A 23,108-nucleotide genomic window follows, 5' to 3' on the forward strand; every position below is an offset into this window, starting at 1 on the left:
AGTGGATTTGTAATGAGTTCCTGCCTAAGCTTTCCTGCTTCACAGACTCTCCTTTCCATTTTATCAGTGCAATCTGCTGCTGTAGTAATTCCTTTAATTCCCCACAACAAAAATGACAGCCTTGCCAGAAGAATAGCTCAAAACAGCATAGCCACAGTGAGAATTTTGTGTACTATATTTATTGCATTCATTAATATGTTAATGTATGACAGTTGCTCCTTTTTCTTCTTTCCTTCTTCTGCTACATAACAACTTCCTACCTCTTTTGTATGCTTTTTGTGGCTCTCTGTTGCATTCTGAGAAATTCAAAGCAGACAACTTTACATTACTAAGCACAGCCCAAGCTCAAATATTCATTCCAAAATGCAGTGTATTTTGCCTAGGTATTTCCTACCAAAAAAGCCAATACTTCAGCAGCATGGCAGTCTACTATGTTGAGAAATATGAAACGTGATACAGAAATTATAATGTATCAGGAATATGAGTGGCACAGAGTAAGTAAGTGGTAGATTTTCATCTTGAAATTCCTGAGTTATTTCAAAACTGTTTATTTTGATTGAACTTGACTGTTGACTGTGAATGAGAAAGAGAGTTTTGAGCACAAAGCCTACTAGCTGTTGCTCTGCATAATTTGGCAGAACACAGCTTCTGCAAATCAGGCACGTGGATAGGTGGAAGTTTTCTGATTAATAATGTCACAGACTTTATGCACCCTAGCTACCTGTAGGAGGGTGCACTTTTTACTTCTGGATCAGCAGCACCTTCTTTGGCATAAGAATTGTTTTCCAAGGTGCAAATGCTAAAAAGTTCCTGTATCAGACTACTCATTAGCTGTCCAATTTATACTGGATATTTAAATAATATTGAAATAGCTTTATAATAGTATCACTCACATACTGGTAGAGTGGGACAAAACAAAGAAGGTCACATCTGTGATTATTGAGGACTGTTTCTTTACATTAGCCCTAATTCTGAAAAGAAGAAGCATAAGGAGGCGGTTGGGACACTTGAACAGCCTTGATTTTAAGGCCATCTCTCAGTTACTCTTTCTTTTTTGTCTCAATGAAGTGCTTTTCATTATTCTCAGAGGTACACCATATTGTTTTCATTATAACTCAGAGCAGATGTTGAATACCTTTACCAGACTAGTTGTGAAACATTGTTCTCCCAGTATAAAACATTGCTCTTCTAAATAGCTGTTTCGTTGTCACATCTTAAGGTGTTATACAGAAAGGAATTTGGTTTTATGATCTGGTTGCCCCTGCAAAGCCTTCCACAGCTGGAGGGGGAGCTAACTTGGTAGCTTAGTGAGTGGACAGGTAATGTGCAAAATGTTTGTTCTGTTCCTTGCATTAAAAACATGGAAGTTCCTAAAGTCTTCAGCATTGCAAATCTTTCTAGGTGCTATGCATTAATTTCAGAGAATCTTCAACTATAAACAAATGAGTGTCAGGTAACGGACATATGTTCGTATATGCAGAAACTTGATTTAAGGGATAGGTGGAATACAATGTATACTTGACAAGAGTTATCCTTCTTCTGACTGTTACTGTTTCCACTTTTCAGACTTGAGTCTTGTAACTTGAACATAGATCCTGAATTGAATTGTAAAGAAACCAACCTTAATTGAAACCAAAGATTCATAAGCAACTTTTTTATTGGAAATCTGTAATAAAGGGCCGCACAGTATTTGTATTACACATAATTGTTAAGGAAAGTATCTCTTTTAAATAACACTTAAAATCCTGTGTTCTTCTGAACAGTGATGATTTCTTTTCAGGAAGATTTTGAATTGAATTCTCCTTTAAACTCAGACTGTTTTCTTGGTGATAGAAAAAACTGTCCTAGAAAGAGATTGTTGTTTCCTAATAGGTTTGGGAAATTGATATTTCAATCCAGCATCCTCTTTGAAAGATAAATGTTGATTTCCCAAGAAATGTGCAGCGCAAAGGTTCATGCTGTCCTCTGACAGTACTCCTTTTGTGATTCTGTATTGAAGGGGAATCTTTAGCATTCAGGAACAGCTAACCTAACCTAAAGAGCAGATGCTTTTGGGATTCCCTCTCTTAATTATTATCTGATCCAAGTACCAAAAACCCCATATTTTTTTCCATGTATATAAAAAGTCTTACTGCCCTGTGGGAACTAAAAGTATGGCTTAGAGATTAGAGCACTGGGTAAATATGAAAATTATATATCCATTGGTAATTGAAAAGACAATAGAAGAAAGAGCAACAGTTTTAAAGGCCTTTTCACTAAGTTTTAGAACTTGTGATTCTCCAGAATAAATGGACTTTCATTCAGGCTTAGTCACTGTTGTCCAAAAAGCAGGTAAGAAACCAGACAGGTTAGTACAATGAAGTTTCCTTTCAAGTTTCTGTTGATTTCTTTAGCAGTGTACTAGAGAGTCAGGCAAACCCAAATGAATTTTCAGTAATTCTTCCACTCCCATCGGGGTCTTTGGACTGAGACTCTTGATGAGAAATGCTTGTCAATTCCCAGTCCACACCAATGTTACTGGTACATCAGGCTTACAGTGGTGCTGTGTTCCCTGTCTCTCAGTAGCAAACCTAATTCCTGTGTTTTGGTGATAGGGGACTATTGTTCTTGCCTGATCTGCTGCAGTTTGTTTTGTAGCTCTTGCTGTGCAGTATGTAAAGCACCATGTACACCGTGCTTCCACTTCCTCTCCTTGCACAGTCAAAAAGGAAACTCTCAGTTCTACTGTCTTTTCCAATTCACTGTTCCTTCTGTTCCAAGTAAAAGAGGAAAATTCTTCAGTATACATACTGCACAGAAAATACTGTTGAAAACGTTTTGTTTTTCTACAACTTCTCAGTGTGATCACAGATGGGGTATGGTAGATTATTTTGATATTGTGTCACCACTGTAACTGTAGCCTGGGTGTTTTGTGTGTTAGAAGAAAAGATTCCTCCATGACTGTGCAGGGAATTTGCACTAGCTGGAGTAGAGGATGGAATGAGGAAAGATTAGGAAACAACAAAGCCAACTTTTTAGCCTGTCTTTTTTAGCATGGAAGGTTGATAATTTTTATTCTGTGTCCCACAGTTGTATTTAGGCCCTAGTTCAGCTGTGCTGTAAATGCTAAGCTTTCAGCTACGTACTAACACCTACTATAAAACACTACAAGAGTCTGTAAGTTTGTTTTTGTTTTTGCTTCTTTAAGCACTTGAATAGTCACATAACTTTTGAAGTGGAAGATGAATGCTATGGAGGTTGAAAAAATTCACAACAAAAATTACTTTAATTTCCTGGTGCAAGCATACTGAAAATAGTATTGAACATACTGATTAGATACACATATACATATACATATACATATACAGCTAGGGAGAAACCTACTTTGTTTGCTAGGCATGAACTATGCATTCCAGGCCAAGTGACCTGAGACACCATCAGAATGATAGAGTCATGTTTTTAAAGTAAAGTCTCATCCCGTGTTTCTGCTACACTTTGTTTTCTGTGGCTCAGAGTTACAGCAGCATTTCAAAGTAATTTCTGTAGATTGCTTCCTTAGAGGGGAAGAGTGAAGAGCAACTGGGATTTTTTCAGTCTTAGACTCTCTTTTATATCACTTGGTAGTATTTATTCTTCTATGATAACAAGTGTGGTAGTATAAAAATGTTACCTGAAAAGAGAGGAAGGTGAGGAAGGAAGGATTGCTAGCTACTTAACTGTGGGGATGATTAGGAAGGTGCCAGCATTACTGGAAAGCATTGATGACAAGTTTCTGACACAAGTAGTGGAGGATCCATTGAGCCGTGGTGTGCTCCTAAGCCTTATACTAACAAACAGGTAATGAATGCCTTGTTGAAGATGTGAAAGTTGAGGGTAGCCTTGGATGTAATGACTGTTGTGGAATTTAGTAGTGGGCAATGAGGAAACAGGACAGCAAGCCTGTAATCATGGACTTCAGGCTTCAGGAGATCTAACTTCAACCTTGAAAGGTCTTCTTGAAAGAATCCTGTAGGAACAGATCCTGCAGTGATGAGGGTTCCAAGGGAGTTGGTTGATATTCAAGGATCACTTCCTCCAGACTCAAGAATGATGCATCCTGATGGGCGAGAAATCAGGCAAAGGGGGAAGAGGTCTATGTGGATGAGTTAAGAACTCCTGTCATTACTTAAGTGTGTCTAGGAAATACACAGGAGATGGAAGCAGGATCAGGCCAATTGGAATGATTATAGAGAGGTTGTCAGAGTAAGCAGAAATGAGACAAGAAAGTTAGACAAAGACAAGGGCTGGATTCTGCACCTGGGGTGGGACAGCCCTGGGTGTACAGGCTGGGGAATAAGAGGCTGGAAAGCTGTGTCGTGGAAAGAGACCTGGGGATCCTGGTCAATGGCAAGTTGAACATAGGTCAGCAGTGCCCTGGCAGCCAGGAGGGCCAGCCCTGTCCTGGGGACATCAGGCACAGCATCACCAGCTGTGCAAGGGAGGGGATTGTCCTGCTCTGCTCTGCACTGGAGCAGCCTTACCTCCAGTGCTGGGGCAGGTTTGAGTGCCATAATATAAAAATGATAAAGCTATTGGAAAGTATCCCAAAAAGGGCTACAAAGATGGTGAATGGCCTTGAGGGGGAGCTGTATGAGGAGCAGCTGAGGTCACTTGGTCTGTTCAGCCTGAAAGTGACTGAAGTGAGACGTCACTGTGGCCTTCGACTTCCTCACAAGAGGAAGTGGAGGGGCAGGTACCAATCTCTTCCCTCTTGTGACCAGTGACAGAATTCAAGGGAATGGCATGAAGCTGAGCCAAGGGAGGTTTAGATTGGATATTAGGAGAAGGCTCTTCACCCAGAGGGTGGTTGGGCACTGGAACAGGCTCCCCAGGGCAGTGATCACAGCACCATGACAGAGTTCAAGAAGTGTGTGGACAAGGTTCTCAGGCACACGTTTTGATTCCTGGAGGTGTCCTGTGCATTACCAGGAGTTGGACTTCAGTGATATCTGGGAGTCCCTTCCAACTCAGCATATTTTATGATTCTGTGAATTCTAAATCTTCTGCTGTTTGTCTAGGATTTTTTTTTTTTAATTTAAATGTGCTGAGCATCAAAAAACGTAGAACTAGTAAATACTGAATGGAACTAAACCCAGCCTTAACTGACGGTATGTGTGTTCTCTTAATAGAATCTGGTTCTGCAATTACGGCTTCCTGCATTGGTTTGGGGAACTCTACAACACCTCCACCTGGACAGGCAGGAAAACCAGTGCCAGGATATAATGGTAAGACTGTGCTAAAAATGTTACTAAGAAAGGACATTGCTTATATTCCTGAGTAAGTGCTCCTTAATTGTCATATTCCTGAGTAAGTGATCCTGTCATATCTTGTAGTAAAGGAAAATTACAGTCTTATTAAGGTATTTTCCTACTCCCTGCTTTCTTGTGTGTTGTAGAATGTGATTCTGAATAAAAAATTCAGAGTCATCTTCAAGAAAATTGATCAACTAGTTTTGCCTTTATTATATGAAAAGGCCAGCATATACTTTGGCACATTGCTCATCTATACTTCTATATGCATTTCTGCACTTCTGCACAACTTGAGAGAGTTGTTAAGCAAACTGTCTTTCAGTACCTGTGCAGCATTTTTATTTCCAGCCAGGAGAAATGGTAGGCTATGGACCAGCACAAAAAGGATGAGAACTCATTGTCTGGAAGGTATTTGCATGTAGGGGTGCAGCTACAGGACTGAGAATGCATTTTAGTACCTGGGAACCCTGATTTGAACACAATTTTAAAGAGTTTCTTGAAATCTGAAAAATAGTTACATTAAAGATCAAGTGGTTCAGAAAAAGTTCTCACATCATTGGTCAGAAAGATCTAAGCTGTTATTTTCTTTTAATACATGAAAATGGTGATGAATATTAAAAAAAAAACTCCAATATTTTTAACACTCTTGGTTTCTGCACTTACAGTTATGGTGTGAAGATGAGCAATAGCTTAAAAACAAAGCCATAAAGTTTCTCCAGAGTTCTAGTAACTAGGTAAGGGTGAAAGAATGTAATTGCATCACACATGTTATCAGATGATAGTCTGGACTAGGAAGAAATATACGTAACAAAAATACAAAAGTTTCTGGTGAATATTTTGGAATATTGGGACTAGTGTAAGTAAAAATTTTCTTCAAAGAGAATGATGGAAATGTCTTTAACATACCATATAAAGGAAACAAAAAATGAGCACTGAAATTCACTAAAGATTTACAGAATAATTTTACTTCTTTCAGTCTTTGACCAAATATGTCCTGTAATGCAGCTATTCATAAACTAGTGATTTTTAAAAATTACTCTATTTTGGCTGCTGTCATGCTGTCATCCACTTCTCTTTGGTGTTGTTTTTCTGCTGTTACTACATTTAATTAGAGAAGATCCTTATGCCAGTTAGAAGTGGTTTTAGTTTATACATGCAACTCTAAATGGCTGGTAAAGACATGCTGCAATATAAAGGAAGTTGCAAGATCTATTTTTTTTTTAACATGTAAAAATTCTTTCCTGTTACATATTGCTAAAAAGAAACTGATTTGTTGATGATTTTTAGGGACAAAAGGAATAAAAGTTATGATATCAAAGTGTAGGGGCACAAATTGCATTTAAAAGTGAGTCAAGATAAAATATTAAATTCTGTTGCCTTTAATCAGACATTATACTGTGCTTTTCCCTTGATCTGCTTGAACCTTTGCAGGTGATTGCAGTGCATTTTCAGACTGAAGCAGGTCCCACATTTTGAAGAAACAAGTCAGTTCTTCAGTAATTCAGGAGTGAGCAGCATAGTATGTCACTTCCCCAAGTTTTTCTACATTGAAGTATGTAGCTTGCAAGGGTATATACTGGGATTTGTACCTTGATGAAACAGTTACAGTAAACTGATTAGATTTTACTTAGTATCATAAAAATAGGAGAGAAAACACTGACAGCTACACAAGTGGTCTGTGTAAAACTGACCTTGTGTACTTGTCTGTGTCTGTGTGTGGAGCCATTGCTTCCAGCAGGCTCTTCAGTGACTTTAAAATTACCATCATCTTCGAAGGAATAGCTTCAGCCAGAAGGAATAAATTACAGATGTTGGTGCTCTTTGGAGAGATAGGATATGATATTACTCATATAGGTTGTAGCAGAGTTTTTGTTAGAAGTCTGTCGTCCACTTTTCCCCATTTCCTCTGGAATTTTGTAATCCAGAATGTAAGATTATTTGTAGATATTTAGATACAGCTGAACATTGCTTTCATTTCTTGGGCAGGCTTCAAAAGGCATGTAATTCTTATCAGTCCAGTCTGTCAGAATCTTCCCTCCCTGTTTTTCTATGGTTTAGTTGCTTCACCTTATGTAATTTCATTATCATAGGCCAAGGTGGTATCTTTCATTCCTTTCTTATGCCCACACCTTGAGATGGAATGGATGGTTTTAGTAGCTTCATTTCCCAGATAACTGCACAAAAGAGGCCATTTCAGATGATTTCCTCAGAAATCTCACTATCAGGATATGGATGCTTTCACTGAAGCCCTGCCATCAGGGAAAAGGCTTCATTTGGCAAGTCTGGATTCTATCCTGTACTTTGAGCATTACCCTGCTGTGCAGCTTTGGGTACTTCAAGAATTACTTGATCTCTTTACGCTGGACTACAGTGAACCTTGCTAGCTGATGGGCATTTTTCTGAGATTCCTGAGAGCCTTTGAAAACCAGATGTACTTATTTACTGCTAACAGTATTTCTCACGTGAACTGGGTTAGGCTTCAGTCATCTTGGTTGTTATGTCTTGCTCTTGTCATGTATTTTTAATTTATATTTGTCACATATCTTAATGGTTCTTTGCTGTGTAGAAGTTCAGATTTTCCAGTCTTTTACTTTTTAGTTCTGTTTTTCCCTTTTGGGACTTTGTGCTATTTCTGCTTCCAAAGCACAAGTATTATTTAAGACTTTTTGTACTTAAGGCTGAATGTTAATAAAGTCATAAAATTATCCAGTTTGGCACTCCCAAATTACTTAATTCCTTCTGTTGCTTGGTGTATTGCCATCCTGAAGTGTGACATAAGTTGATATCCATAAACAAAGACATTTACCTTCACCTAAAAATACACTACTAAACTTGAGTTTCCTTCCTATATTATTTTTTTACAGTCATGATTCTGGATGAAAATAAGAAACCAGTGAAGGCAAAGACTTTGGGAAATATTGTGGTAAAGTAAGAAAAATAAATATCATACAGTTAAAAGAAACTTCATACATGGGTTGATTATCTTTTGACTAAAGTTTATATAAAAATAAGAATAATTGAAGTAATGAGGATTGAAAAGTGTGTCTGTCTCTGATACTGATACCAAACTTCCTGAATGTTTTATGTTCATTAATGCTGAAAAATTGCAGACAAAGTTGTGTGAATGAATGAGTTTTTCTTAGACTATAGCAAAGTTTACCATTTTCTTAATTATCAGTGTTGGCACAGAATGATGCCTTTCTCTTATAATGTATGAGCAAGATCCTGAATCATTCCCTTCACTATTTTATTTTTCCATTTAGTGAAATAGTACAGCAGTACAGATTGGCATGCTTCACCTTACAGGTGTGATGTTGCCTCTTCTTTCATGATCTCCTAATCCCAGCTGATGCACCTTCTTAGAGGGAGAACATGTATTTTCTGTTCTCTGTAAAGAAAAAACACAAGATGTTCCTGTGTGTGCTTTGCATGAAAGAGCGCTCATTTGGACCAGTACTTGCAGGAAAGGAAAATACATGCAGGAAAGGACTTCAGGGAAAAAAAACCCAAAAACTCTGCTGTGCATCATGTAGGTGATTTTTAGTACCATTTACCAGACTTCTGACAGATGAGTTCCATAAACTCTAATATTCTTTTTGAAAGTACACCTTTCTAAGGCACATTTCCTTAGATAAAAAGGACTCTGTTTAGATCACCCTGTGAACATCACTTACATTTATCTTGCCTGCTGCCTTCTCACTGTTGCCAGGATCTTTCCTTACTCCCACAGTATTCTATGGGCTAATGCTCTTTGCAGCCCATGCCACCTCTGTATTCTGATGTTTTACAGGCTTTCAGACTAATGGCATTTTCCTCAAACATTTTTTTTCCTCAGAGAGAGACACCTGCTTTGTGATGAATGTGGTATCTGCGCCCACCTTTTTTTTCAGTCACAGAAAATAACTTCAACTCTGAACACTTTCTAACTGTGATATAATACAAGTCCCAAAGGAAATGTATTCATCCATTTCTTCTATGGCAGATTTTTGGAGAGTTGTGGTAGCTCAGTCTTCACTGCTTGCTTAGACAAATGAACGGAAATGCAAAGATTAGTATTAACCTTCAGTGAACTGAAAACCGGTCAAAAGCTGAAGCACTGGGACGGATGTACCAATTTTGTTGAATTGTTAGCACAGTTGTCTGAGGTTGCAGTTGGCTGAGGCACACGAGCTGGGGTGAGAGACAGGAGCTGCAGGCTCTGGAGCTGCAGACGTGCAGTGCCAGCAGTGTGGGTGGGCTGGCGCAGTGCTCGCGTGGGAGGTGGAGCCGCCGAGGTGGGGAGGCTTTTTACTCAGCTGTACCACTGGCCTTATGTAACTAGAGCCCTGTGGAGACTGAAGTAGTATCACATGGACTCATTGCACTGTCTGATGCAGATGTGTGTGTTCAGGATGAAGTCTTTACCCTGCCTCATTCTCAGCATCTTCAGCTAAGCCAACAGGACACAGAGGCCTCCGTTTAGCTCCCCCGAGTCAGCAGACTCATATTTAGGCGTAGTTTTCTTGAGACACGTGTAAGATTGTGCATTCACTCCATTGTTGAGTATGTACATTCTTACCAAGCACAACTATTTAAAATTGCTCCAACCTTTTGTAGACTTTGGTTTGCAGTATCAGTAACCCAGCTCAGGGTGGAAAACTGTTTTTCAAAGCACTCACCTCTGCAGTGCCTGAAGCCATAATAAAACACAGGATTGTAATCAGTGGAGAGAGAAAGGTATTTTGTAAGCTAACTGCTTAGATATTCAGATTAGTTATTGTTATTCATTATATTATTCATGCCTAGTTATTCAACTAGGATGGAATAAATCACCTTTATTCTTTATTATATATAAGTAGGTACTTAGTCTTATCTACCAAAAGAGGAGTGGAATGAACTCCATGTTTAGCAACTCTGCCAAACAAGTTGAAAGACAGACTTCCCTAATGTTGCTCCACATTTAGATGTTTTCTCAAGGGATTACAAATATGTTAATATGTTGATTTGTTGTTGTTTCATTTGTTTTGTTTTATCTTGCTTAGCATGACTTTTGATGCAGTCAAATGAATTAATAATGAAAAGAGGGATTTTTTTGTTTGTTTGTTTTTTTCAGTGTATCACACAAGAAAGTGTAATCTCACAGGGATACTATTATTCGATCATGTCTGTTTTTATTGTATTGTTTATTTTATTTTTTTGATTAAATCAAGGTTTCATGAAGTCCTCCTTCAAAGGAGGCATTTCACTCTTCAGCAGTCTTCTACATGTACAGACCCTTTAAATTAGTGGAGATGATCCTTGTTGCTAGCAGTGTTTGTTTGTCAGCCCAGGGCATGTCCCCCTGCAGCTGGAGGAAAATGGGGGACTCAGGATAGTTCTGACTATTATTGTGTCATACAGCCTATTAAAATATGAAAAAACACAGGGATTTGCTTCACCTGTGGCATAGGTGAGTTGAGAAATATACTTCAGTATTTCTTGGAGAGTGACCATGCACTACTTACAATGACAGCTGTGCAGAAGTGGTAAACTGCAGCTTTTGGTTGTTTTTATCCCAGACTAACTCCTGGTAAAGACTATTTGGGACTGCTTGAGGCCTGCAGTTTTCCTAAGTACAGTATTTAAAATATCTATTCTTACATCCTGTAATTAATGCACACTTGAAAATACACTTGTATATGTAGCTGTTAGTGTAACTGCAGGCTATATGATCCCTTGTTATTCAGTAGGGAAACTGAAGAGGAGCCAACATTATTGTCTGTGGATGTGATGTTAGTACGTCCATTGTTGCATTATGCTCCGTTCTCATGACTGTATTTCAAGACTATTGAGAGAGTGACTGCATTTTGAGGAAGATATGAATGAGAGTGACCTGAGGGCTAGAATCTGCATGGTATGAAAAGCTGTGGTATGTAATTCACCCAAGATCATTAGAATAGTAACCTTTTAAGGGCCAGGAGTAAAAAAAATCCCTGAGAGATGGCTGTTTAATCTAGCATAAATAAATTGGAAGCTGAAGCTAGATGCATTCAGATGACAAATAAAGCACTGTTTTAGCAGTGAAAGTATTAAGACTTTGGAGTAAATTCTTGGGAGTATGGTGGTTTACTTTGATGTTTTTAGGCCTAACCTAGATACCTATTTTAACCAAAAGTTGTGGGATTGAGGCAGGATTTCGTAGATGGCATCTTTCAGCCTGTGTTATATGGAAGGTCAGTTTAAATACCTGTGCAAAAGATCTCTCTTCCTAACATCCTTCTATATGTTGGTCAGCTTTGACTTTTCCCTTTACAGAAAGAACAATAAGTAGGTCTTCCAATGGGAGAGCAGTTTGTCCAAAGATAGTTTTTCTAGCAGATCTCTGGCTGAGTACATGTAAATACCACTTGAACTTTCTTTACTTTGAAATTTTTCCAAGCACTTTCACTAGTTTTTGATGACTTTTTCTCTTTTCCCACTCAAGCAAAAGCCACACTGAGATCAACTACTTTTGTAACTCCTTTCAGCTAACTAAAATAATATTTCATGCAGACTGATGAATGTTCAAGATCCTGTAGTCTTCACCCTTTTTTCTGCATTGTTGTTCCTAGACTTTGAAAAAGCTTCCAGATGCTTTTCAAATTTGCAATCAAAAATTTTTATGAGTGATGTTTATGCACAACCCTACGTAAATGCTGAGTAATAATTATAGCTGCCAGTTGAGATTATTTTGTTCCATTCAGAAGCCCAAACTCATTTAACAGTGGCTTGTATTTACTTTGACTGGCTGTAATGAATAGCCTCTGAGTATCATTGCCTACCATAAAACAAAAGAATGTCTTTTCTGAACTACATCTCCAATAATTTATTATTTCATTTCAGAAATCTGCTTGTCTATGCAAATTCTCTTTTGAGTTCTCTGTCTATAATTGCTTGGTTACATTTACAGGGAATCTTACACTATTTTGATGAGTGGCATTTGTAAGGATGTCCTACGTGGGAGTCAGATTTCTTGGGCTAAGCTAAAGGTGGACTGTTCTTTGGAAGGTCTACCACTGTTGTATAAAAAAAAAAATTACCTGTGAAACAATGCTTAAAAAAACAAATAATAATTGTCATTTAAAATACTTCAGAGTTTTTTTGTGATGCTGTCAGGCTCATTCATCTTAGTCTCTCCAATTTATAATGAAATTACCTGCTTATCTTTGTAAAATGTAACCAGAATGAATCTTTGTTAAATGAACCCATATGATTTAAATCATTAATTTACGTAGCTTGCCTCATTTCTCTGATGCTGTTTTGAATGTATTCAACCTTTAAATGAGAAATAGGTCTGGATCTGTATTCTTGTAATTCAACAATTTTAATTTTTCTTTGACTGGAGTAAATGTTGAATAGCATAATTTGTACTGCTGTTACAGTGCTGGTAACAGACAGCTACAGAAATACAGTAAATATGTCCCAAGGGGAAACCAAGCAAAGCAAACTTCTTTGTATATTGTGAAAATGATAATGAACTAACCTACCTACTCCTGTCTTGGCCTTCTGTGATCCTGTCCCTTGTGAAAGGAAAGCAGTCATGCTTACATATGCATTCCTGGCATTTTTGGTAAATATATCTCTTTGTAAAAATATTGCCAAAAGATCTTGCGTATCAACTCAGTTTATAGACAAAGAGGCAACAGTACTTAAATGCTGAGTTATTGTGGGTGTGTGTTACATTTTCTCGGGCAAAAAAAGACCCAAATCAAACATCTCAAAATGTTCCTTTTATAGAGGGGTTGATAAAAACAAGAGATGTCTGTTTTCAGGTTGCTCTTATTTTTGGACAGTCTCATTTTCTCTCTTCTGGCTCCTTGCATGTAATTATGATCCAGTTCTGCTCTCTTTGGAATTTTTGGCAGCATTCCCACTGACAGCAGGGGTTTTGAGGTATATTTGGCTCTGGACATTTTAATTCTGATGTCCTGACAAAATTTCAATATGCATAATGATGTTCTGGCAAGCTGAATTATTCTACCTTTATTAATTTGAGTTTGCACAGAACCTAGAAATTCTACTAAATCATGATGCCAAGAACTCTGCTCTCATCAAAGAATTGTTTGTGGCTATCGCTCTGGAATTATTGTGCTGAAAGACTGACGCATGGAAGAGGGCATTCACTTTTTGCTTAGTGGATGAATGGGGTCTTAATTTCAAGTAATCTTTCACAGAAAGCCATGGAAGATTTTCAGATATCTGTATTCTGTTACGATGTAGTTTACAGAGATACCTGTGGTAGCCACTAATTCAGCAGTCTGGCTTCCACAGACACAGAAAAAATATACTCTGTGGATATGTTTATCAATACAACTTTCCTAAAAAAACCCCAACAAACAAGCAAAAAACCCCCACCAAACTGGAACATGAGACACCCCCAGTCTCCCCATTTGAAAAAAAAAAAAAAATCCAAAAAAGGACAAGGAAAACAAATAGTGAAAGTGAGGCTTTTATTTTTGGTGATATATTCCACACTTCTCTGTTTAGATTTTTAAACAATGACAGAAAAGAAAATGCTTTTCTAATTTCAGCAATAAAACTGGTTTTTTATATTCAGTGACTAACTGCAAAGTATTGAATAGAGCTGTGGGGAAGTTAAGGCGTTTGTCAATATGAATTGTTCTTTCTCTCCCATCACAAAGATGTTAGACTGCTAAATAAATTTAAAGTGCGAAATTTGCAATGACTGACGCTTTTATGAATTGCTGTACTATTAGCAACCAGGTAGCAACCATAGTAACTGCCACTCTCTGGTGACTTTTCTTGAATCTAAACAAGAGATTTTTTTCTTCCCTTTTAAATGCATGCATACACAAACACCAGGATCAATAAATTGTTTTTCTAATCTTTTTTTCCAAGGCAAGCTCTCTATGGGTCATGTTTTTATATCACAGATATGCTTACTAAGCTTGAAACGCTTAAAATAGGGCAGTGAATTTCTTCCAGATGGGCAGAAGCCAGCCTGCCCTCCTGAGCCCTGGGTAGCTACGTGGGAAGTGTCTTGGCATTTCTGGCCATACCTTCCCAGTACTTTCAAGGAATGTGATGTATGGGATGTGTTGAGCCAGAACCCTCAGAGAAAAAGCAGTAGTATTTATAGTAGTATATTCTGTTATGCTAGCTGACCTGAATTAAGCTGAAAAAACTAGGATTGTAGAAAATCGGGCATTCAAATCATTGCTGGATGATATGACCTTTTCAATGTAGTTTGTACTGGGTTTACTGTAGCTAAGATTTTTTTGAAGTGTGTTTCTCTCTCTCTCTCTCTCTCTCTCTCTATATATATATATATATATATATAAAATTATAACTATTCTTTTTGTAAATGTAATGTTAGAAAAGTACATGTCCCAGGGCTGGTGGCACCTGTTCTTGTGATTGACCATCGTAGACATGTACTGACACCAGAATTGCTATGCTACCGAGAACTGTTTCTTTGCTAGAAATGTTGCCTTCTGGTGTCACAGGGATACTATCACAGAAAATAAAATACCTCTGGCTAAATACTTGCTAGTTAGCAAGACAGGCATGTGCTAGCAAAATCTGTATGGTGCATTTATGATTTTATGTAAATAAATATGTTTGTATACATGATCTCTGTTATTAGGGGTAAGCTTCATAAAACTTGTGTTGATATGCCTCAATATATATCTCTCAGGCAGTTAAAGAAATCTGTGTTTGACCCTGTCAAAGCTTCGAAGAAAGAAACTAGCACTTTTTTAGCTGAGGCTTCTGCAGCTTCTCTGCTGACACATATGTATGTGAAGTGTCTCATATTTTCTCGTGCCCATATCATTGACTGAAGAAGGGTTTTAGTATGTATTCAAAACTCAAATAATAAAGCAATCCAGAATTTTGCAGCTTTAAGTACAATTATTTTAGAAAGTTCTATTAGTGACTTGTATCAATATACTTTCACAGAACTTCTCCAGTATTTCCAATAGTATTATGCACAGTTTAATCAGAAAAGCATTTTTATTCAGATTCTTGTGATTGAAGTGCTTTGAGTTTTATCTTTTTACAGAAACTGAAGATCTGTATGTCTCATAATTTATCTGTCTACGCATGTGTGGGTGTGTATGGGCATTAGAGAAAGAGAGACCTGTAATAATGCATTTGCCTGTATCATAGTGTGTGCACAAATTTCAAACAGATACTTAATCCTTAGAAGTGTTAAAAGCTAAATGCTGTTAACATATTTGTAATACAGTATATAGTGTTTACTAGACCAGATATTATTTTACTGAGGTGCTTGTATTATGTAAAAGGTAAGGTCTTGGATACCCTGCAGAGCTATACACATTTGATGACAATAATATATAGCCTTTTTTATTGGTTACCAGCATGTAATTAAGCTGAACTGTTCTATAATTGTAGAGACAATTATTATTTGTCTGAAAACAGAGAATGAATGGAGAACATGAGTTGTATTTGTTATATCTGTTTTTCTTACTACTTCCTTCTGTTCTTTTCTATTTAAGGTTGCCTTTGCCTCCTGGAGCTTTCTCAGGTCTTTGGGAAAATGAAGAAACCTTTCAGAAGCTGTATTTCCAAAAATTTCCAGTAAGAATTATTAAATCAACTATTTAAACTTCTGGTAATGCTTCAGAACTGAATGATAATAGATTTAAACTGGGAAACAGTTCATCATAAGTTGTCACAATTTCATTGGAGGTCTTTGATATATGTATATATAAGTAAAACCATTTCAAGATAAATCCTTTTTCACCTGTAATTCAGCTCTTGCATATGCTGTTGTTTTTTTAAGATCTGAAAGAGAAGTAAACCATAAGCTTCTGAGCCAAAAAGTCATTTCATGTCATTTAATCTAAGATATAAACCTGCAACCTTACACTAGCACAGCTTCAGATACACTCCTCCTGCTGGCATGCAGCCACGCTAACTTCATATCACTCCAAAATAACACTTGTCCACTGTACATCTGAGTACACTTGGAGACTCTTTGCTGTATTAGTTATGTTTCCTTCTCAGATGAGCTATCCAAGGACTGGCTTACTTCTTTCCTTGTAGAAATAGGTAGATTGGCCCTATACAAATGCCCAAAGGGGAAGATTTGGCTCAATGAAAGTAAATGAGTGAATTGGTCATACAAATTATTTTTAGTGTGCAATTGCATCGTGATGACAGTGTATGTTTGGATACAGCAAACAGGAGGATCTTTAGGAGGAATTTGACAACTGTCATTATATTGCAGTAATTCCATTTTCCTTGTGTAGATCCAGGCAACATCATTCTTCAAGCTGTCAGGCATCAAAGTAAGAAGAGTTGGAAAAAAGTCAGGGTTTATCTATTTTTTTTTTCTGTTCTATATTAATAAAGACAACAAAACCTTTCTCTAAAGGGAGCTGTACAGGATAATATTATATAGAAATTGTGACAAATATTACAGAATTAAATCTTTCCAGCACCAAAAGCATTTATAATGTGAAACAGGTCTTTTTTTTTTTTTATTTTTGTGTTTCCTGGTAAATTAATGAATATTCCTAGTAGTCTTTCTGAATTTATTTTTCATTGTGTTGTATTTAGGGATATTATGATACTATGGATGCTGGTTATATGGATGAAGCTGGCTATCTGTATGTCCTGTCTCGAGCTGATGATGTGATCAATGTTGCTGGACACAGAATTTCTGCTGGTGCGATTGAAGAGGTGAGCATTGCCTGACAGCAAAATAGAAGAGTGAGAGATGAATGCAGGAAGCTGAGACTAAAAATCCCACATTTCATCACATCTCAAAGTCTCACACAGAAAGATCTCTCATTTGTTTTCTACTTGTTTTGTTTGCATTTCCATTGGTACTTTTAACCAAAGTATTTCCTGTTTCAGGTTCTTCCTATTAAGATGCTTCCCAGAAAAAAAATCAAATTTAGTCAATAATAAGCAGGGTCAATAAATACCGTGGGATTGGTAAGGCAGGCATAATTTGGTATTTGATGGTGGAGATAAGGAGCAGTGTGGTAGGATGGTATGTGGTAAAGCATACCTTTTAGCTCAAATAATGTATTATTTTGGGAATACAGGAGGATAGTGTAGTATCAGTGTGACAGGTAGTTTCACCAACTACTGTAGTTACTTAGGAGTAGAAACTTTTTTCCTAAAATGCAATGATCAGTGTTGGCTGATTTTTTTTTTTTTCAGAGATTAATATTCAGTGCTTGTTCTTGGTTGGAAGACTTCAGAGTTTTTTGACAGCTGTTTTGTCTCTTATTGTATGAGCAATGCTAAATGAACAATGAAAATTTCAGTAAAAAACCCTGCTGTTAAATTGAAAGTCATTAATGTAATACCCATGCAACTCAAAAAAGTTGAAAATAATGAAGCTCATAATAGTGTCTGAATTTCATATGATTGTTCTCACCATTCTGGAGTCACTGTGATTGATTGCTAGTTACAAATTTCCCTGATGACATATCAATTGCTTATTCAGGGAGTATAGGGAAAGGTGTGCTGGGCGTGTACAAGAGAAAAATATGCATTTAAGAACTCTGAATTAGAAAATAATCTGCAAGTTGTTTTTTGGTTTTTAATATCTGTTAGTCTAGTGACTACTTTATTTTGAAGACTAGAAAACTTAGAATGGTAGAAATTCAAATTACACAGAAGTGAACAAGTTCACATAAACATTAATCCATCAAGGACTGATCAGCCAGGGAGCTGAAACAGCTGCTGCCCTGACTGAGGTTTTTGGAGATATAATGATGCTTTCAGTCTGCTTAAACCTCTTTCCCTTAGAAGTAGTTTTTTGCTCCCTTACTGAAGCACAGCAGGAATCTCATCCCCACCCCTTACTGCTGTACTACTCATGCGCCGAGCGGGGCATTTTCTTTGCTTCAGCCTGGGTCTGAAGCTGCTGTAAGAAATGATGAATTGAATCACTTCACCTGCTGTATTACCTTTGGATCCATTACACTGAGCTCAGCATCTCTGTTTTTCTCCCTGCTATTTAGGTTTTACCCCTAGAAACTTAATGTTTCATGACACTAACATTTTAGAAGCTTTTCTCTCCACCTTTTGAACAAAGCTAAAAACCAAGAGTGATGTTGCACATCACATGCAAATGCATGTACAGCAAATTGCTAGTTAAATGGGAAAGTGTTAAGAAGACCACAATTCCCTCCTCAGTAGGATCAGTAAATACAGAATTAGAGGTCCATTGAATCACCATGTAATTGACAATCACCTTGTTGAGCAAGTATGTTATCTACATTTACATTTTAGCTGCATAACAAGTTTAACTAGTTCTTCCTTAGTGCTTTGACTAAGTGTTTTCTCTCTGTTATGTTCCACACAAGTTTTTCCTTTGTCTAATGTATCTGTTAATACAATTGGAGCTCCATGTTTACTGCAGTGCAGTAGATGTTAGTTTACCTGGCCAATTGTGAATGGTGGCCATTATGGGAACCTCATCTTGCATGTTGATCCATCCCTCTTCTTTGGTCTGTAGATCTCTGGTATCCCTTCTTGACCCTTCCTGAAAAATAAAAAAAAAGCTTAATCAAATCTAGTCTATCTGAGGCAACAGACGTGAGAACTGAGGAATTCATCATGAGAAATCCCTTACCCCGATCACAATGGTTCTGTCTGCCACAGCATTTGCCATCCATCCTTGTGCCCAGTGATCATACTGGGAAAACCATTTCCACTTCCTGAAGTTTTTTATTACTTTTAATCAATTTTTAAATGTCTAGTGCTGTTTCTGTTCTTCTTTTCAGTTGTTTTATGAAGTTTGATAATTTTAAAATTGGCATTTACTAATTACTGGTTTCAGTAATTTGAAGTTAGCATTTGAAAAGTCAGAGGCATGTTGATAGAACTTTGGATAGACTGTAGAAAAATACTATAATAACTACACTATTTCAGCTAACCATAATACTTATGAATGACAGACTAGAAGTACAAAAACAAGGTACAACAAAATAATCTGGCAACGTTCAGGTCTCCACCTTAGATAGTCCTGTTGATGCCTGGTAGGTAATTATGATATTTGATGGTAATGACAGTTTAGTGTAAATCTTTCTTCTGTGTTCCTGTGGAAAACAGTATTTACTGATTTACTGTGGTTATAGACTTAATAGTCTGCTTTTCCATAATTCATTGTCTTTTTCTTTCCTGTTTTTGGTTTTTTGGTTTGTTTATTTTGTTGGGTTTTTTTTTTTTTTTTAATATATATAAGCCTATCAGGTTTCTGTGGCCACAGTCAAGAGTTAGAGCAGGAAAAAATGGTTTTTTATAGCAGGAAATGGAATTACTGAGGCTCTGGCCTGTAAGTGACCAAAGTACATTAAGTGTATGTGATGCATTGAAACTCTATAGGGATTTGAACTTGCATAAGATTAATCCCTATATGATTTGTCAGTGTGGGTACAATGACTTTTGGACACCTGAATTCAAATGCATTTGTGTATATTCAGCTTTAGAAGCAGGCTCTTCTGCCCTTCTGATTCTGGTATAAGCCCAGTGCACTCTTCTGTATTTAGTTTGTGCACATCATGTTTAATTCCTGTGAAAAATTATCCAGTTTCAAAAGCTGTGCATAAATGGTCATGCTTCTGTAGTTCGATAGAGCATGCATCTACTGTCAGGTCAGTGTTTTCCATTTGCCTTTTTTCTGGCATGGGGCATGTCTAGGATCATAGTTTGTGAAATGAGTATAGCTTCTGACAAAGTGTGCTAGAAACACATTGAGTGGATATATTTTGCTAAAAGCTGCTTGGTGTGTGCTGTATTGACCATGACACGTGGAGTCAGTTTCTCCTTCGTGTTTTGACTATAAAGCCTAAGGATGGTGAAGTCTGTTTTGAAGATGAGTTATCATACACCCTTTGAGTTATTCCTTTCCCCATCAGTTTCATAAACAGGTCATATAACAACTTCCCTTTTTTAATTGGAGCAACAGTGTTTTAGCTTTCCAGTCTTTCAGTTTTTTTCTTCCTGTCTTCTCTGTACTTTTCCTGTCTTTCACATTCTTGCACCATTGTATGAGTAGCCAATGCAAATATGGTATTCCTACTTAATAAAAACAACCAAAAAGTGTCTTTATTCCTATAACCTTTGATTTTGGCAACACAGTATGTGAAGTTCAGTTATTAGCAAGCAGATAGTCCTTGTATGCACAGATAAATTAACAAGCACAATCACATTATGTGGCTTCTGTGTAGGGTCACATTAGGTCCTCCTTGTGGTCGAGTCCAGAGGACTGAAAAGTGCTGAAAGCACTGTTGACAGCAAAACACCCCAAGGTGAGGGGGTAAAGCAAAAAGAGCCAGTTTCTTTGGAAGAGGATTCACAACTGCTGGCATCTTAAGGCCAGCTTTGTCCCAGATTTGGTGACATACATCTTGGTATGTACTGAGACATCTTGGTGGCTGTTTTCCTGGAAGTGAGTACCTCAACTGGCTAATTGGAAGCTTATATTTTTTTACCTAAAAAAGAGTTTGATATATTTTATCAATGTGATGTTGTGTAAACATGTAGTAGGAAGGAAGGAAGCTCTGGTTTAATTCCCTTTTTTGTCTCAGGAAGCTGAGAACTAATGTTTTCAAGAGAGTGAGCTAAGCTAGGCTGGCTGCAAGCCAAGGCTGGGCATGTATTTGGCCTTGGTTGAAACTATGCTTTTACAGGAACAAAGAATGAAAAAAAAAAAGAGTCAGAGAAAATTAACCAATAGACTTTGTAAGTCTGTAGTAGGAGTGCTTCTGTGGTTTTCATCCTTACTCCCTGAATTTAAGTTCCATGTTACTCATAATTTTAGACAAATGTTATTTGTTCCAGCAGAGATCTCACTAACAAAACCTAAGACGCGATACTCTCACAAAGCTGTAAGGAAATTACCTCAGGTTTGTTCAGTATTTCTATTTTGTGCTGCTAAAGTTTTTATTTCTTCTGTTTGTTCGAAAAGCATGCGTGAGTATATTCAATAATAAATATACACATGTAATTGGAATCCTAAGGTGTACTGACCTTTTGCTGTCAAAATGTAAGAAAAAGTCTATGTTATTTCTTCGGACTATATCATTATTTTCACTGAAATGTTGTCTATTATTGGTTCAGTTTTGTTTTCTTTTCCATCCCTCAGTGTATTCTCTTCCATCCTGCTGTGGCGGACTGTGCTGTTGTGGGCCAGGAGGATCCTTTAAAAGGACATGTTCCATTTGCACTGTGTGTACTGAAACAAGGTGAGAACTCACTGATAACTGATGTCATTAACACTTGCAAAAGTCTCAGAAAAGGTAAAGGATTTTACCTTCTTCACTAGGTGTAAAGACACAAGAGAGTAAGATTTTGAAAGAGATTGTTGAGCGAGTTCGGACCAACATTGGTCCAGTAGCAGCTTTCCAGAAGGGGATGTTTGTGACACAGCTGCCAAAAACACGCTCTGGCAAGATCCCACGTTCTGCTCTTTCTGCACTTGTCAGTGGAAAGCCATACAAGGTAAGTTAGAGATGTTTGCTTCAATAGATTAGACACACATGCACATGCAAAGCACAACATGGTGGTTTTGATTCTCTTGAATGTTCTGCAACTGGTCCATGACTTTAGGTAGTACTTTGTTTTATTTCTATTGCAGATTATGCAAAAGATTTTCATGTTTCAGAGCTTTACAGATGCTTTTTTCTTGATTGCTTTCGAAGTATAGATTTAGAACAATCTCTGGGTGAAATTCTTATCTACTATTACATGCTACTGTATTCTTACTTTTCAGATAACACCAACCATTGAAGATGCTAGTGTGTTTAAATACATTGAAGAATTGCTAAAGAAAAATTAAATGGGATAATACATAATAACGAGCATTTCATTTGTATTCAAGTATACAAAGAAGCATTTTTTTTTTGTTAATAGCACATTTTAATAACAAGTAATGATTTGGGACTAAATGTTTTTACTACAGAAACATTACTGTGTTTTTTACCATCTTACCACTGCCACTGACACATAGTGAAGTCTCTACATGCTGTCAATATATTCTGGTTATTAAGATGGCTAAGAATTGCAAATAGAATTAATTCATTGCTGTAGACTTAAAGGGAAGGAGTCATTGGATTATCCATCTTATCTGGTGTCATGTAACCTTACATTTCAATCTGTTATTTTATAATGTGACCAGTAACTTTTGTTTGCCTAAAGCAGTTAACAAAGGGTAAACCATGAACAAACGAAAGTAAAAAAGGAATTTGATTGTGAAAATTGTTGCAGACATAAATTGTTCTTACTTGTAAATTTTAAGTTCTTGTCTTTTTGATTTTATCTAAAATTAAAAATTTTAAGATTAGTTCTTTTGATTTAATTTTTTTTTTCCAAAGTCTTTCTGCCATAAATTAAATTTCTATACACTTTTTACTCAATGACTTTCTGAAGAGTCTTTTTTGTAAAATGATAAGTAATTCCTGGCTTTCAAATCTTGATTTGTCCACAGTGAAAATCCTGATTGGTCCACAGTAATATTCAGAAAACCCCATGTATATTAAATAAAGGCAGGCATTTATCCTTTGCATTTTCTGGTAATTTTTTTTTGTGGTTTTTATCTCTTATGATGAAGACCACCAGAATGTGCTTTTGCTGCCATAATTAAGCATTTTAGGCTGAGATAGACATAACCAAGAAATTTAGCAAATATGGATACTAAGCAGCTCATTCTGGACTTTATAGGCCATTCCAGACAGGTACAGGGTTCTCAACAAGCCAGGGGATGGAGGATACACTTTTGACATACATTACTTCTCAAACTGCAGGTATTTAATTGAACAATAAATGTGAAGGTCCTTATAAGAGTAGATGCTTTTATATATAGAAGCATCTTATATATATAGATCTTATATATAT

General features: G+C 36.9%; 1 protein-coding gene across 2 annotated transcripts in view; it reads left to right on the top strand.

Moving 5' to 3' along the window:
- ACSS3 (acyl-CoA synthetase short chain family member 3) overlaps window positions 1-22,472 on the top strand; it is a 63,646-nt gene extending 41,174 nt beyond the window's left edge. For both annotated transcript variants that reach the window (XM_064731505.1, XM_064731515.1), the window contains 7 exons: window positions 5,148-5,243; window positions 8,132-8,195; window positions 15,746-15,827; window positions 16,812-16,934; window positions 21,361-21,460; window positions 21,541-21,716; window positions 21,988-22,472. In XM_064731505.1, coding sequence (XP_064587575.1) covers window positions 5,148-5,243; window positions 8,132-8,195; window positions 15,746-15,827; window positions 16,812-16,934; window positions 21,361-21,460; window positions 21,541-21,716; window positions 21,988-22,053 — 707 coding nt within the window. In that variant the 3' untranslated portion in view covers window positions 22,054-22,472. The remainder of the gene's footprint in view (window positions 1-5,147; window positions 5,244-8,131; window positions 8,196-15,745; window positions 15,828-16,811; window positions 16,935-21,360; window positions 21,461-21,540; window positions 21,717-21,987) is intronic.
- The last annotated feature ends 636 nt before the right edge of the window (window positions 22,473-23,108 follow it).

This window comes from Zonotrichia leucophrys, chromosome 1A (assembly GCF_028769735.1).
Source record: "Zonotrichia leucophrys gambelii isolate GWCS_2022_RI chromosome 1A, RI_Zleu_2.0, whole genome shotgun sequence".
Classification (NCBI taxonomy): Eukaryota; Metazoa; Chordata; class Aves; order Passeriformes; family Passerellidae; genus Zonotrichia; species Zonotrichia leucophrys.